Genomic DNA, 17,647 nt, shown 5'->3' with positions numbered 1-17,647 from the left:
TATCCCAGGAGCGTTGCACGTGGTGTGAAGCCAGGATGTCTAAGGTTTTTTTTTTTTTTTTGACAACTGAGAAGGTGTGATTCTCATGATTTCATTCACCTCAGACCCCTCAAAATGAATTAATGAATTTAATTCATTTTGGAATAAGGCTGTAACATAAAATGTGGAAAAAGTGAAGCACTGTGAATACTTTCCAGATGCACTGAATATTTAATTTATACAGTGAACACTATGCATGCAGTGCAATTACAATTATATTAATATTTATATTATGACATTTCTGTACCTGAATACTAGGCTACTTTTAGACCTAACTTTTTGTAGCTGTTCTACAGTATTTTTCTGTTTTAATTTGTATATTCTTATTTTTACTCTGTTCATGTATCTTTAATAATGTTTGAGCTTTATTAGTTAAGAGTTTTTGCTGTGGTATCAAAGTACTTAAATTGTTCTTTAAGTAATAAATGGGAAGCAAAGTTACATTTTTCTTTAAAAAATTTTTATTATATAAAAGTATTTTATTTATTTGTTTTGCTGATCCAAAAAATTATCTGATCTGTGACTCAAAAACCATAATATGATCTGAACTGTTAGTTTTGTGATCCGTTGTACCGCTAATTGACATTAAACCGGGCCTGGGCTTCGTAACTCATTATCTGCATTTTCTGTTTATTGCTAGATTTTTCAATAAAGACTTTGTTAACAATCTCTGTTTCTAAGTCCTCATTAACCAACGCAACACAAGTAGTCGGGTCAACTAAAATTCTAGCAGTGGGCCACGCAAACCTACGTGTTTGGTTGCGTGGGCCATGAGCTGGAAGGGGTTGGGAACCACTGATCTATGTATTGCATTGCATTATGTTTTGCCCCCCAAAATTAAAACTAAAGAACAAACTATTATGAAATTAAGCATTTAAAATATAGTTTTATTGGGAGACACAGAGTAATAACTGATAATATGTAGTTTAAGTAGCCTGTTATACCCTGGATGAGATCAAAACATGACAAAACATATTAATGGACTTACAAAGCTCTTCTGGAGGTTTTGATGACTGCCAATAATCTAATGAGACACTCGTCTGATTTCTTGAATTTCTGAAGCTCAAACTCCTCCAGCTCTTCCTCTGATGTCAACAACACAAAGACCAAAGCAGACCACTGGACAGGTGAAAGGTCACCAGACGAGAGACTTCCTTTGCTGAAGTGGGTTTGAATCTTCTTCACCAGAGTTTGGTCATTCAGTTCATTCAGACAGTAGAACAGATTGATGGATCTCTCTGCAGGCAGATTATCTTCTAATTTCTGTTTGATGTACTGAACTATTTCCTTGTTGCTCTGGACACTGATGTCTTGCTGTGTTAACAGACCCCGTAAGAGTCGTCGATTGGACTGGAGCGACAGACCGAGGAAGAAGCGAAGGAAAAGGTCCAGGTGTCCATTATCACTCTTGAGCGCCTTGTCCACTGCAGTCTTGAGAAAATCAATCATGGTTTCATTTTTGTTTTCCTGTTCTGTAGACTCATGATCAAACACGTTTGTCTTGTTGATGTCTAGAAACAGATGTGCATAAAGGGCTGCAATAAACTCTTGAATGCTCAAGTGAACAAAGCAGTACATGGTACCAAGAATGAAACCTGTTTCCTCCTTAAAGATCTGGGTACACATGCCTGAGTACACTGATGCCTTATAGACGTCAATACCACAGGCTTCAAGGTCTGTGTCATAGAAGATTACGTTGTTTCTTTCCAGCTGATGAAATGCCAGTTTCCCCAGTGAAAGGATGGCGTCTTTATCCCAGGAGACATCTGGTGCATATTCTCCATCATACTTTCGGTGGCTCTGCTGGATCTGAAAGCGGAAAAAGTGTGTGTACATTTGTGTCAGAGTCTTGGGAGTGTCTTCAGTATTGGATTCCTGTGGTGTTTTAGAGATCTCATCAGCCTGATTGTTTTTCACATCATTATTGCTTTTCTCCTCCAGAATGTTCTGGAGAACAGTGGCTGAAATCCAGCAGAAGACTGGGATGTGGCACATGATAAAGAGACTCCTTGATTTTTTAACATGATCAATGATTGTGTTGGCCTGATTCTGATCCATGAATCTTTTTTTGAAGTACTCTTCCTTTTGTGCATCATTGAATCCTCGTATCTCTGTCAGCCGGTCAATACAGTCAGGAGGAATCTTACTGGCAGCTGCTGGTCTGGTGGTGATCCAGATGAGAGCAGAAGGAAGCAGATTTCCCTTCATGAGGTTCGTCAGGAGAACATCCAGAGAGGCTGGTGACGATACATCACGCCACTTCTCATTACAATCAAACTTCAGAGGAAGGCGACATTCGTCCAATCCATCAAGGATAAACAGGACTTTGAAATTATTCCTTCTTGAAAGGTTCAGACCTTTTGTCTCTGGGAAAAATTGAGCTATAAGGTCCATCAAACTTAGTATTTCTTTCTCCTTTAAGTTCATCTCTCTGAATGGAAGAGGAAATATGAAGCTGATATCTTGATTTTCTTTTCCTTCAGCCCAGTCCAGAACAAACTTTTGCACAGAGACTGATTTTCCGATGCCAGCGACTCCTTTTGTCAGTACAGTTCGGATCTCCTTGTCTTGTTCAGGTGCTTCAAACAACTGTGTGCACTTAACCTGTATCTCTTGAGATTCATGATGCCTGGAAGCAACTTCAATCTGTCTTACCTCATGTTCAGTATTGACCTGTTCACTGCCACCCTGAGTGATATAGAGATCTGTGTAGATGTTATTCAGAAGTGTGGAGTCACCTTGCTTCGCAATTCCTTCAAACACACATTGATACTTCTTCTTTAGACCACATTTAAGCTGATGAATGAAGAACAGCTCATCTAAACACAGGAACAAAAAATAGATAGTTTTAGTCTTAATTTTCTCTCCCATATTTATAAGTGTCAATCTGACAGAGGATCATGAGTCTCTGACCTTCTAGAGCATCAGCAGCTTCATCCTGCTTCATCTCTCTCAGGTAATGTAGTGTGAGATCAAGAGCTGCTGCTTTGGTACTGCATCTATTCTCATTAAAGTCCTTCACAAAGTATTGTGTGTTCTCTTTTTGTAATATTTTCTTAAACTTTTCCAGCTCATTCTTCAGAAATGTGATTATTTTGCTCTCAAGATCCTACAAATTAAGACAAATAAGATACAGAAAAATTTAACCAGATCCTCATCCATATTTGTTCAAAATGATTTATTTAGATATTAAAAATATTTGTGAAAGAAATCAGTTAAAAAACAAACATGTTAATTTGCTGTCATGTTTAACACAAAATGTACAAAAACAATTTTTTTTCTTACATTTTGATTATTATTTATGGGTTCTTAAAATTTCTATTCTAGTATTTGTGCAAGAAATATTGTTCAGTAACCTATTTTTTGTTTTAAATATAAACATTTATGAAAATGTGTTTTCCTACCTGGAAGATCTCTAGGAGATTGTCTTTGAAACTCTCATGCTTCCTGTAAGTCTGAACGTCTGAGTCTAATGTCTCCCATTGAAGCCTGTTATGCAAAAAATAAAATACTGCATTTCAGGCAAAATATTATTATTGGTTTTCAATGAAGAAAAAGAAAACATGAGATTTTAAAAGTTTACACTGTTAAAGTGTTGAATCTACTTAAGTATATATAGTGAATTCTGCATTAACAATTGGTATTTTAATATGTTGTGCAGTAGTTCCCTTTCGAAAGGGAACTCGCTCTATGTTTGAAACGCTATGGGGAACGTCAGACGTGACCCGATGTCTGAAAGCCAACTATCCAACAACTCCAATCCCTATTGGCCGGCGACAGCCTATGATAATATGGTAATATGGCGCGAACCGGAAGTATAAAGGAGCGCCTGGAGAAACAGTCAGTATCTCTTCGTCTTTCAGGTCTGTTCTGTCTGATTGTGACTATGTCGACTCCGGTAAGAGATTCTATAATATGCCTTACAAACGTTCGAGAGAGTGTGTTCATCCGTGTCCCAGCTTTTGACACTTGATATACACATTTCTGGGCGTTTTCTGTCTGGAGAGGAGCGCGCATAGACAGTGCTTGAAGGCGCTGTCTGTGTGTTTGTCTGCTGTTTACTGTTGTTCTCGTTCGGCAATTTTCTCGAGGGAAGAGGTGTCTGCATCTGTGCCTGATGATTCTGGCCCGTTTGTGCTGAGGCAAAACGGCGGCTGCAATCATAGGGCTCGCAGGTGAGCTCGTCGGGAAGTTTGAGAAAGGGCCGACCCGGGGCTGAGAAGGGTGAGCTGTGGGATGACGATGACATCCGTGTTTGATGTCATCGCGTCCGGCAGAGAACGCTCCTCTGGCTGCTGTGTATGCAGAGCTGCTGGTGTTTTTGGGACGCGCTTTTCGGCAGGCTGCAGCTGCCGTGAGAGCGCGTTAAGAAAGGGGCTGTGCGCGGACGGCTCAACGAGTGGTTCCTTTCTGTTTGTGAGCGCTGCAGCTCCCATAAACTTTCCATTCCTCCCTGATCTCCGCGTTTGAGATCGAGAGGGCAGGGAAAAATCCCTAGCCGTTCAGATTTGTATCTGAGCCCAGACAGACAGAAGGAGGAAGAAGCGAGAGTGAGATGGGTGATAGATTGTAAACACCGTTGCGTTTGTAATCGATCCCCCAGCTACATAAGGGCGATTTATATCTACCCTCTCCTCTTCTTTCACCTCCTATATATATATATATATATATATGTGTGTGTGTATAATATTTATATGCATGTATATATATTTTGTAGAAAAGTAAGGGGTTTTTGGGCAAACTGAAGTTGATAGGTTGGCTAGAATGATATATTGTGCAGGCCACAAAATGGCCGGCTCTTAGCCACCTGTTGTTTAGAGTAGCTTCTCATCTGCTGTTTCTAGAGTAGTTTGAGTTAGCACTCGTCACTTCAGTTAATATGTATGTTTAGGTCGGCCTTAATCGGCCGCCTGATATTGTTTGCTTGTGAGCTTCACTTTCTTTCTCTTATACATGAGATTTGGAGGTGAAGCCCAGGCTTCACTAGGCTTGTGGCCCTGTAAGAAGGCCCGTAGATTAGCGGCCAGGCTAGAGCTAGTTAGGTGTGTTATATGTTAACCCTATGTATACTATCCCTTGTCAGGTGGTATAGTTCCTAGTTCTGGCCTCCTCCTGAGGGAGTTGTTAGGCTGTATGCCCATTGTCCCCTTGTTTATGTAGGTGCAATTGGTGAGGTTAACAGCTAGGTTGTAGACTGTTTTTAGACTTCCTGATGCTGTTTTTCTCAGGTGGTAGGCCCTTATCTTTGCGTAGATAAGTTATGCAGGTGTATGCTAGGCTCTACTTTCTAGAACTTTTCATGCTATGGAAAATGTTTTTTCCTCTGAGCCACTTGATTTTCTTAATCAAGTTTGAGTTGACGGTGCTAGCTTTTAGTCTTCGTCCTCTAGGGCTTAGTACAGATTTGAGAATCTGTGTGGGAAAAAAGCTTATCCTCATTTGGAAACAGCATGTATGACAAAGCATTACGTTTCCTTTGAGTTCTAGACTTTTGCCCTACATTTTTATGTGAGCTTACTTATGCTGCCACAGGTTAGCACTTGTTCTCATAGTAGAGATTGGTGACTATTATATTCCCCAGTTGAGGTTTATTTGTGCATCACCTGTTGGATTGCATACTCAGGGTAGTATAGAACCACTTTATGAGAAAAGCTGGTTTCTATTAGCTCCCTTTTGTGATCTTGTTAACATTTATATTTATATTGCATATAACTTTGAATGTAGGCTCTTATGGTTAATTAGCCTCCTAGTTAGCAATTGTATTTCTAACAAGTGCTGTTAGCTGGTCATAGTTTGCTCACATAGTTTACACTGCCACAGGCTTTTTGCTACATGTCCGTTTGAGGTAATAGGTCATATAGACCTCCCTTAGACCATGTTGGCATTGTTTGGTTCCCTTTAGTCACACATGATTTAGGGTTCATTGCCTGTTGGAATGTGTAGCCTAGCTCAGGTTGCAGTTAGCTTCCCACAGCTATTGTTGAGTTAGAGCTGGTCCCCTGTAGCTTGGTTCCCTTTATTTCACGGAGCTGAAGCTACGTGTCATTGGAACGGTAGGCCCCGACAGGCCTCCTTTCTAGTTCACATGTTGGCACAGTTTGTGTTTTACTCTGCAAACAGGCTGAACACCACTTGTTGCTGAGACTGTAGGCCCCACAAGGACCCCTTTTTAGCTGACTTGTTGGCAGGATGCCTGGGAATCCAAGAACCCATACTACCATCGGCCACACCCCACCTCTGTTGAGTAGGCCTTAAGCAGGCCTCTCGTGGAGTATGGTGCCGTAATATGCATTCGTTCTCTGAGTATTTTGCGTGAAAGGTTTTCCACTGAATGCATTGCCTGCTGGTTGGTATGGTCTTGGACTGGCTGATGCCATGTGTTTACTAGGGTAGGCCCTAATAATGCCTCCTTTTAGTTTACATGTTGGCACAGTTTGTGTTTATATGGACAAACGGGCTGAATGCCACTTGTTGCTGAGATTGTAAGCCCCATAAGGCCTCCTTTTTAGCTGACATCCTGGCAGGATGCTTGTGAATCCATTACCACCATTGGCCACGCCCCACCTCTGTTGAGCAGGCCTTAAGCAGGCCTCTCGTGGAGTATGTGGCGTAATATGCATTTCTTTTTAGAAACTAAATCCTTGAATGCATGGCCTGATGGTTGGTATGGTTGTGGTCACCACTTGCTGATGCCACGTGTTTACTAAGGTAGCCCTATGGGCCTCCCGTGTAGCATGTTGGAGTTCAGTTATGTACTCCTCTCGCTTTGAGAGTAAAAAGGTGCCTTTTCCAAGTACTCTGCTGAGTAGCTGATCTCTCAGGGGTGAGTTTTTGTGGTAAAACCTTACTGAGGTTTGATTTTAACTACATCAGCCTCCTTGAGTCTGGGTGGATTGTCATGTGGGCACTTTACAGTTTAACTACTGTCATTGAGTCATATGTCCTGCTCCTAGCAAGACAGGTTTCTTCATAGGCCACCACTGAATGTCCTTCTAATATGATGAAATGTTTTTCGTATGTGAGCCATGCTCCATATAAAGGTATTATCATGATGTAGAGCCCTTTCTGGCCTCCATGATTATGTGCCCACAGTATGGTCTACCTGTTAGGTTGAGCTTTGTACTTCCCTGCTAGGGTTGTCTGTGTAATAGTGCTTAGCTCCCTAAGCTGATTATGGGTTGTAGGCCTCCATGAGGCCTCCTCCTGAAGTTCAGCCCTAGGCTGGTTTGTGCTCCTCTGTATCAGGGTTTCTAGCACACAACCTCCTCAGTGCAAATAATCAAGCGCTGAGTAGATCCTAGGATGAGCGGATTATACTCCCCTCAATACGAGGGTTTATAGCACTCAGCTGAGTTCTGCTCTCCAGGTTGCCAGTCTCTACGTGGCCACTAGACTTATGCCATATGTCTTAGAGGTTGCTAGGCCCTATGGGCCGCTTTTTTGAATATACATACTGAACATACCTCCTATGGTTCGGTTATTTATCGTTCTTGGTGCCTAAACACTGTTAAGGTTATAGGCCCATCTAAGGCCTTCCTAAATACGTGTTGGCGTACATTGTACTCCTCTTGCTTTAAAGAGTAAAAAGGTGCTTTTACTGAGTACACTGCTCGTTGGATTGTGTTAGGTGGATTGTCATGCGGGCACTTTTGCAGCCTCTTAATGCTGCCATTGAAGTTGTCTGTCTGCCCCCGGCAAGACAGGTGTTCAGGGTGGCTCCTCCAGGCCACTTTTTGAATATACTTCTGTTTCACATTTAGCAACTATAATGCTGTAGGCCCCTCTTCGGCCTCCATGATTATGTGCCCATTGCATGGTCTACCTGTTAGGTGAGCTTTGTACTTCCCTATTAGGGTTATGTTTGTAATAGTGCTTAGCTCTCTAAGCTGATCATGGTGGTAGGCCTTAATCAGGTCTCCTCCTAAGATTTAGCCATAGGCTGGTTTGTGCTCCCCTGTATAAACAGGTGTTTAGCGCACAGCCTCCTCAGTGCGTTAAGCGCTGATTAGATCCTAGGATGAAGCGGATTATACTCTCCTCAATACGAGGGTTCATAGCACTCAGCTGAGTTCTGCTCTCCAGGATGCGTGGGTCTGAGTTGCTCCTGCCTTTATGCAGTCACTCTTACCTGCTCTCTACTATGAAGAATGTGTTATGGAGATTCTATACTCAGAAAGGGTTGGCCAAGACTAAGTTTGTCCTATGACAGACCAGGTCGGCCTCCCTGGTGGCATTGGGGGTGACTTTGTTCCCCTCTACACTGCGTTCCAAATTATTATGCAAGAGACAAATCAGTAAGATTTCTGTACAATAAACATTGAGATTTTAGTTTTTCTAAGAAAATGTTTGTTCGTTTGTTTATCCATGTCTTTTCAGATAACTGGTATCAATCTCAGACAAAATAATTTGCCAGATCTATGGAAACCTTACTTAGAGGTTGTTCCACATTATTAAGCAAGTCACAGTTCTCATGCAATATGGGGAGGAAGAAAGATCTTTCTGAAGATGAAAAGCATGAAATGGTGCAATGTTGTGCAAAAAGACATGAAAACAACTAATATTGTGTGAAACTGAATGGAGATTATCAAATTATCATAAGATTTGTGAGTGATTTAGAGCACAGCAGAACTCGGTCAGATAAAGGCTTATTGAGGAAAGTTCCTGTCAAAAAATTTAATTGTATTAAAAGGGCAGCTATAAAAAAAGCCAGTGTTGAGCAGCAAACAGGTATTTGAAGCTGCTGGTGCCTCTGGAGTCTCAAGAAGCTCTCCATGCTGGCTGGCAGTTGTGCGTAAAGATGCATTTCAGCCACTCCAAACCAAACCTCACAAAGAGAAACATTTACAGTGGGTTTAGAAATACATGAAGACTCATTTTTAAATAGTTTTATTCACTGACTAATGCTGTACTACAATGGATGGTCTAAATGGATGGATTTCTGGATGGTTGGTGAATGGCCACCACGTTCCAACAAGACTGTGACGTCAGCAAGGAGCTGGTGGGTGATTATTTGGGCTGGAATACTGGGAAGTGAGATGGAGGGTATTAAAATTACTTTTGCAAGATATGTGGAGCTCATAACTGGCCATTTTCAGCTATGGTATAAAAAGGAGGATAGTGCATAGTACAATGCACTATTTATACAATGCACTATGCACTATCCCATGCTGCAAAAAAACACCACAGCAATAAAACTGTTTGAAAATGTATTTCTACACCCACTGTTAATGTTTCTCTTTGTTAGGTTTGGTTAGTGGTGTCTAAAATGCATCTTTACCCACAACTGCCAGCCTGCATGGTGAGGCTCTCAAGACTCCAGAGACACCAGCAGCTTCAAATACCTGTTTGCTGCTCAACACTGGCTTTTTTTTTATAGCTGCCCTTTTAATACAATTAATTTTTTTGATAGGAACTTTAATTAATAAGCCTTTATCTGACCGAGTTCTGCTGTGCTCTAAATCACTCACAAATCTTATGATAATTTGATAATCTCCATTCAGTTTCACACAATATTAGTTGTTTTCATGCCTTTTGCACAACATTGCACCATTTCATGCTTTTCATCTTCAGAAAGATCTTTCTTCCTCCCCATATTGCATGAGAACTGTGACTTGCTTAATAATGTGGAACAACCTCTACGTAGGGTTTCCATAGATCTTGGCAAATTATTTTGTCTAAGATTGATACCAGTTATCTAAAAAGACATGGATAAATAAACAAACAAACATTTTTATTTTTTAACTTAGAAAAACTAAAATCTGAATGTTTATTGTACTGAAATCTTACTGATATGTCAATTGCATAATAATTTGGAACGCAGTGTAGTGACTGGCTGAGGTTCCTTTTAGGTTCTCTGGCCACATTCCCTTGAAGGGACCACTTTCTCTTCGGAAAAGTTGGTTCCAGATGCCTTTAGCAGCCTTGGTAGGCCTTCTGCGGAAGGCCTTCTGAAGGCTCAGCTTGGACAGTTGGCCATAGGGAATGCTGTCACTGACAGCCTGGTGTGACACGAGGGTGAGTTGCTAAGCGTTTCCTTCGAAACTTTCGAAACTGCTCGACATTTGTCAGCCATATTATTTGGCATGCACTCTCCTTAAGCATGGCGGCGTGGGTATATCGTTCCCCACAGGGTTTCAAACGCAGAGCAAGTTCCCTTTCGAAAGGAAGAGAACCAGGGAACGAGACTCTGAGTTTCCTTGCCATGCTTTGGGCTGCCTGCCAGCAGAACAGTCCCTCAAGACGATGGATACTGACTGTTTCTCCAGGCGCTCCTTTATACTTCCGTGTTGCGCCATATTACGTCATAGGCTGTCGCCGGCCAATAGGGATTGGATTTGTTGGATAGTTGGCTTTCAGACATCGGGTCACGTGACGTTCCCCATAGCATTTCAAACACAGAGTCTCGTTCCCTGGTTCTCAGGGAACTATGGTTACATACGTAACCTGAGACATTATGTCAGCACACTAAAATAAATGGGTATTACAAGTAGGGCTGGGCAAAAAAATAGATTTTCGATTAATCGTTTTTTTTTTTGTTTTTTTAAATGTGGTCGATTCGATATCGATTCTCAAAAGCCATGAATCGAATTTTTCTAGATTTATTTCCTCAAACATTGAACATAATATCTGATTGATGTTAATCTTATTACTAGGTCTTCTCCACTAGATGTCAACATCCTATTTACCCTGAATTCAAGTGAAAGAGAACTGCAGTTGTGTGTGTTTTTTTATGTTAATCAAACTACAAAAGACAAATAGAAAATCACTGCCTGCTGTTCACTGAATAATTTCAATCCCTTTGCTGATGCTCCCTTTAGGTTTTTATAGCACTGCTGTTTGTAAATTGGAATGATATCTTGAACGATAAAGTTTCATGATAAATGAAAATATTCTTGGCTGAAAATATTCAGTCTGTCTCTAAATATTCAGTATATATGAAAATATTCAGTCTATTCACACAGCAGGGCTCAACACTAAGGATTTTTTTTGCTGAGCAGGTCGGGCCAGTGGTTCAAATTTTTACTTGCCCTGCCAAAATTTTCACTGGCCCCACAATAAAAAATAATATTTTTTTTTGTAAATGTAAAAAACAAAAACAATATATATTGTTAGACAAGTAAACAGTAAGCAATAAAATAGGACCAAATAATCATATTACAAGTAATATAAATACAACAGAATAAACAAATGAAATAAACAGTGCTTTTCAGGTTATATAGGCTTAAACTGGAGATTTTCAGGTACAGAAATTGTAATCTAATGTATAACTATAGTTTAAACTTTATTAACACTCTGAGGTCTGAAGGTATCGCCGGCGATACCACCGTGGTTTTTTTCTTATCAGTGTGAAAGAGACTCAAAATACTCCGTCAATGTTGCACATACAATTAAGAGTTATACACCATTTTAATCTGTGGAATATCTTCTTTCATTTGTGTACACTCAGAGTAAAAACAAAATGTTGTGCTTTTTGTAAAATAAAGAAAACTAACATGATGCGTGATCTCTCGTCTCCCTCTCAACGAACTCCAATCTGATAGTTCTTAGAAAATGAACTGTAAAAGTGAATACTAATGACAAAAAAATTACACTTATGTCTAAAAAAACGTTAAGATGTCAGGTTTTAAAACATATAAGTCAAATCGAAAACAAACCTTCCGTGTTTATGTAATCTGTATGAAAAGAGAGCCATGTCAGAAGTCTGTGATTCAGCTCATTATCCGCTAATGCGGCCACGCCCACGGAGGGAGCGCTATTCAGACGCAAATTCAGTCAATACATGCATACATCATCTCAATCGTGTATTTATTGTCTTGAAAAGTGTTTTGAATAGCCATATTTAGCGATCTCTTGCCTCTGTTAGTTCCTTGATTGTCACATGATTTGCCTCTTCTTTTACTGAGGCATTTGTGGACAAAAGGGGCAGAGCGCCCTCCGGCTGAAGTATGAATTAAAAACACAGCATCCAGCGCTCATAATGATAACAATAAATATAGAATAATAAATATTACTCCTCTGTATAGAAAATTGATATAAACGTATGAGAATCCAATAATATGTGCATGCATGAGATCACAAAAATCATGTTTTTTTTTTTTTCCTGAGTGGACTTTAATCCTGCTATCAGCATGATCACAGAGGGTTTTTTCACAGCCTACCTGACTGAAAGGCCTCATTAATATGCAACAGGGGCGGTTTCTTCATTAGGGCAATAGGGCGACGCACCACCAAAGTGAGAAAGGGACGGATTTTTCAATTGCATTCAACCACAGAGTTACGCTAGCTGTCACTGCTAGGCTGTTTGTTCTGCCTCTGGATATAGTCCAATCAGCGCCGAGTCACGCTCTGTGGAGTACCGCCTCTTTTTGGGCATTTCAGTCTGGCAGAGATTTGCCCCGACTGCTCCCATAGACTTCCATTCAAAGAACTTTTTTTTCGAACTGCAGGCACTGCAATGCATTCTCTATGGGTTCCGGGAGGGCTCGCACTAACGTGCTTTCGTCACCATACGTAACCTTAACTTGTGCAGCGATTGGTGGAAACATTTTTTTTTTAAGCTGAAGTGACATTTAATAATTTCCTCAGTGCATAATTTACATTTCACAGACATATTCTCCATCTGTAAAAGTTAGAAAGTCGAGAAAATATTTCCATTTTGCAGTCAGGCGTGGACGAGCCTTCAGCAAGCACAAACATCCGTGAGCGAGCGCCGCCGCGCGCCGAACAGACGGAGTTCAATCTGAGTAAAATACATTTTGCTCAAAATATTTGTTGAAAATTAGTTTTTGTTGGCGAACATAATTATGTCATATGTAGAATTTCGAACCTACAACTAAGTGTATTTGTACGATAGCAGTAACTGTGTAAAGTGACTATTGTAGGGTAATCAAAATAATAATAATTATTAATCTGTTCTTTTGTTTTTATTTATTTTCATTTTTAGTTTAGTGTATTTAATTTCAGCTTCAAAAAACATTTTGTTTTTAGATTGTAAAGGTACATTTTTAGAATGTAGCCTAGGCCTAATGTGATTTGACCCCTTTTTTGCACATAATTTATAGCATATACTACAGTTACATTCATGTTTGTTTTTATAGCCTTCAATATGAACATTGTTTCTAGGACAATATTGGGCAGGATCTTAAAAAAAAATAAAAAATTTAAATTTAAAAAGCCCTATATGGCATGCTTTAAATTAGGGATGTCCAGATCCGATCACGTGATCGGAAATCGGGCCCGATCACGTGGTTTCAGACTCGATCGGAATCGGACGTTAACTCCCGATCAGGACTCGGATATATATGTGTTAGGGGTGCAACGGTTCTCAGTAAAAAATCGAATCCTACGGTTCTCCACTTACGGTTCGGTACGCACTTGCACCGCGGTCCATCTCGAATGACGACGCATCTATTGGTTAATATGGTTTGTTTAAAATAGCAACGTGGAAAACAGACAGACAAAGTTCAAATAATGTATGTTTCAGTCGATGGATGCGCAAAACGTTACAACAACGATAATCAGAAAGCGTGGACAAAACAGTCACTCTTTGTAAACTGTTTACTGCGAGTGCCGTATGCTCTAATGTCCAGTCATTTACGCCGTCATCACCCGGGTGTTGATACAGGTGAGACCTGAACAGCACACGTTGCTGTCTGTGTTTAAACTAACTCATTTAAGCCTTGCTGATTTAAACCTCCAAGAACAAGACGCGAAAGAGAGCTCGCGCGCTGTGAGAAGATTTGTGTGCGCTCATCCGAAGCGCACACACGCTTATTTCAGTCAGCGCGCAAATACTGAGTTCTCTTTCAAGTCTTGCGCTTCAGCGGACAAATTCATACAAAAATTATGTCAACATGCCCGTCTTAGCGAGTATCCTAGCAAACATAGTCGGTTATGTCTTAAGTGAACGTATATTAGTCGAGAAAGACAGCGCATGTGTAACAGTAAGCTATATGTACTGGATCGTGCATGTCTTATAGGGAAAAAAAACTATTCCTGCTGCCTGTTTTTAATGTTCAATCAAACAACAAATAACAAAGAAATCACTCACTGCTCTTGACTGAATAGTTTTTGTAACTTCAATAATGATTAATCTTTATTTATTTTATACAGTAAAGATAATATGCAGTGATATTTTATATTTGATTACTTTATCCATTTTCTGTACGTGAAAACGATTGTTAGATTCCTGAAAAACCTGAAAAGCACTGTTCCTAGATCAGTTTTTTTTCGCTCTTCTTTATTCTTTTTCATGTATTATAGAAGTATCGGATCGGGACTCGGTATCGGTAGATACTCAAATCAAATGACTCGGACTCGGACTCGAGGGCAAAAAAACGTGATCGGGACATCCCTACTTTAAATACTGAATTTTCCATGTTTTAGATAGATACATTATTATATCACTTGTTAAATGATTATTTAACAATTAGCTTATTCATTCCTGCATTTCTAAATTGTTTTTTTTTTTTGCGCCCCCCCAAATATTTTTTGCACCAGCCGCCACTGATATGCAAGTCATTTCAGGTCATTATTATTCAATTCTTTTGTCTTCTCAGGTGAGAATCACCCATTATACATGAGGATTCACGCCTCCATGCATACTGTGTTTCTTGACCAAAAGTGTCTTAGAAAATTTAAATCTCTCTATTGTTTTATATGAAGGAGTAGGCAGCATAATTTTTACTTCATTCTGAAGCAAAAACTCTAGTCTACAACCTCCAATACCCAGAAGTCTTATGAACACAGATTTAATATACTTTTTTTGGCCTTATTTCAGTGACTTAAGTTTTTTGTTTTTTCAATAACCACGCATAAACATTATTCCTTCAAAAATACAAACATGTACGTACATGTTCCTCACATATTATTGTAGCCTAGTTTGTGCTGAATACAGTGTAATGACACTTTTGTCATTTATATGTTTATGAACAACTGAAAAAAGCACAAATGTCAGGGCATGTCAAAACTTCTCCAAGCCCCAAATCAGCCTCAGACTCCAGAGGGTTAAAGTTAATCAGTCAAGAGCAGTTACAGATGCATATTTGGAAATGTTAAAAATATAAAACGTTAAATAATGTTTTGTTGAATAATTATAAAATGAAATGAAAAGATACTTTAAATGTGAACATAAACCCACCAGGAGGTGGCAGCAAGTCCCTGTTAATGAGCAAGTCATTGAGATTCAACCGATTCAAACGGATGATTCATTCAGGAAGTTCAGAGACGCAAAACAATGCTGTGGACTTTGTTTGGAACTATTTTCATTGGCAAGTGATTTTGTGTCTAAAATGTAAGTCACTTTATATAAAGTGCTTGTTTATTGAACTGTACATTGTATAAAATCAATATCACATATGTAATCATGCTTATATTTGGATAAAAATGGCACTCTTCGTGTAATATTGGTTAACTATATTAAATTATATAATTACAAGAGTAATACAGGGTCCTTATCTTGAATTCTGGGGGCATTCTAAATGCATTTTAATAGACTAATGTTAAATCACGCAGTGAAAGCGTACTCTAAATATGCACGTGCGGTAGTCTAATCTACTAGACTACGTCACGTAGTATATGCGTGCCGTGCACTCAAATGGGTTTGGTTTTTGTAAAGTGAGGGACACACTCTATAAATGTCAGTGAGTTAAATCAACAAATACAATATTATAGACAATATATAACTACAGCACTGGCCCGATCAGGCAAGTGACAGTTCCATCTAATGTCCCGAGCGTCGTTCACACTGGCCCATCGGGCAGTCCTTATTGTCGAGCCCTGCACAGTCTATGTGTGTTCAACAATAAGAAACACATGAAATACCTTTTGTAAGTTGATGGTTTTCTCTCACTGAATTTTGGTCCTTGACCTTTTGAACAGTCACTCTTCAGAGACACAGAGCTGAACACATCCGAGTCTGATCTTTCACTAATGACACAAAGAGCAGAAAGATAAAACATTTTACTACAGGAGATACTTAAGTCTCATTTGAAAGGGTTTAATGTTGCAAATAGTAATTAAATGCAGTATAGACACACTTTTGTCCATCTATGACTGAAGATGGATGGAAGGACATAATTCATGTTTGAGTTGTAAGATCTATTTTCCATGGTGAATTTATGCCTCCTTGTTATTATATTACTGGAAAGATGCTCCAGACTGAGCTCATAAAGAGGAAAGCGGACTAGCAGACACTGTGTTCTCTGAATTATTGTTTTATTTAATTTCCATCACATTTATCTTTATCTTAAAGGTTAATGCAATGCTGTAACACAAAATACATGCAATTCCTTTCAGTAGCCGATGGCACACCAAAATTAAATGGGTATTACAAGAAATACATTAAATACCTTTTGTTAGTTGATGGTTTTCTCTCACTGAATTTTGGTCCTTCTCCTTTTGACCGATCACTCTTCACAGACACAGAGATGGACACATGAGAGTCTGATCTTTCACTAATGACACAAAGAGCAGAAAGATAAAACACTTTATTACAGGAATACTTCAGGTTTCATGTTTAACTAAGCCCAGTTTAACAAACCAAGGCTGCATCCGAAACCGCATACTCACTTGAGTAGGTACTTAATTTGAATAGTACTTACTTAACGAGCACTAAAAGAGTAGATACTATATAGCCTGATCTCGTTAAGTATGAATGAGATCCGGAAATCATCCGCCATGTTGACGTTATCATGTGACCTACGACGTTATCACAAGCGCAATAACTTAAAAGATATGAGTGACAGGTTTAATTCATCTATCTGTAAATATCTTGATATTGATTAAACTTGCTCATTTTGTGGTCTTGAAGAAACAGCTGCCCATTAATTTTGTGATTGTAGTATAACCAATACTACATGGGGAGGGCATGGAAAAACCCCTAGCCATTCAGATTTTTATCTGAACCCAGACAGACGGGAGGAGGAGGAAGCGAAGGTGAGACGGGTGATCGATTGTAAACACTGTTGCGTTTGTAATCGATCCCCCAGCTATAGGGTGATTTATATCTACCCTCTCCTCTTGTTCTTCCACCTCCTGTATATATATATATATATATATATATGTATATATATATATATATATATATGCATGTTTGTGTATATATATATATATATATATATATATATGTGTGTATATATAAACATATATCATGCTCAGATGCTTCTTATAGTCAGACTGATGGCTGGGCCCATAGTCATTATTTCTGTCAGCCCGCTATTTCCGTTTGATAGTAAGAGGATCTTTTAGGCTTAAAAGAACCTTAGATTCTATCCTTTCTTGTAAAAAGGAGCATTAGGAGTTTTTCGGTTTTTGAGCCGCAGGAGGGTCTATATTTTGTGCGTTTAAAATAAGACCTTATTTTCCTGTATAGTTTTCTGAGCATGTAGTTAGGAAATTTAGGGGTTCTTTTGGGCAAACTGAAGTTGATAGCACTCGTCACTTCAGTTAATATGTAAATGTTGTAGCATATGCACACGTATCAGGATAATCAATAAACTTGGGAATGTTCAGAACGCTTTTAGCATGCTGGACTGGGTTGTAAAACCATCTCGGCTCCGAATAGTCTGCCATAAGATGAGCCCACTTGACACTTTTGTGGACCTGCGAG

At 39.4% G+C, this 17,647-nt stretch overlaps 1 protein-coding gene across 3 annotated transcripts in view; it reads right to left on the bottom strand.

Annotated features, from left to right (window-relative positions):
* The window catches only part of LOC125256206 (NACHT, LRR and PYD domains-containing protein 3-like), a 128,698-nt gene that overhangs the window by 71,157 nt on the left and 39,894 nt on the right, over positions 1 to 17,647 (bottom strand). For all 3 annotated transcript variants that reach the window (XM_048171968.1, XM_048171969.1, XM_048171970.1), the window contains exons 4-8: positions 16,389 to 16,493; positions 15,862 to 15,966; positions 3,444 to 3,528; positions 2,953 to 3,148; positions 1,028 to 2,858 (exon numbers count right to left, since the gene is read on the bottom strand). In XM_048171968.1, the coding sequence (XP_048027925.1) occupies positions 1,028 to 2,858; positions 2,953 to 3,148; positions 3,444 to 3,528; positions 15,862 to 15,966; positions 16,389 to 16,493 (2,322 nt within the window). The remainder of the gene's footprint in view (positions 1 to 1,027; positions 2,859 to 2,952; positions 3,149 to 3,443; positions 3,529 to 15,861; positions 15,967 to 16,388; positions 16,494 to 17,647) is intronic.

The sequence above is a fragment of the Megalobrama amblycephala genome, linkage group LG21 (assembly GCF_018812025.1).
Source record: "Megalobrama amblycephala isolate DHTTF-2021 linkage group LG21, ASM1881202v1, whole genome shotgun sequence".
Taxonomy (NCBI): Eukaryota; Metazoa; Chordata; class Actinopteri; order Cypriniformes; family Xenocyprididae; genus Megalobrama; species Megalobrama amblycephala.
Note: the sequence above shows the minus strand (reverse complement) of the source record. Positions and strands in the feature narration are given on the sequence as shown.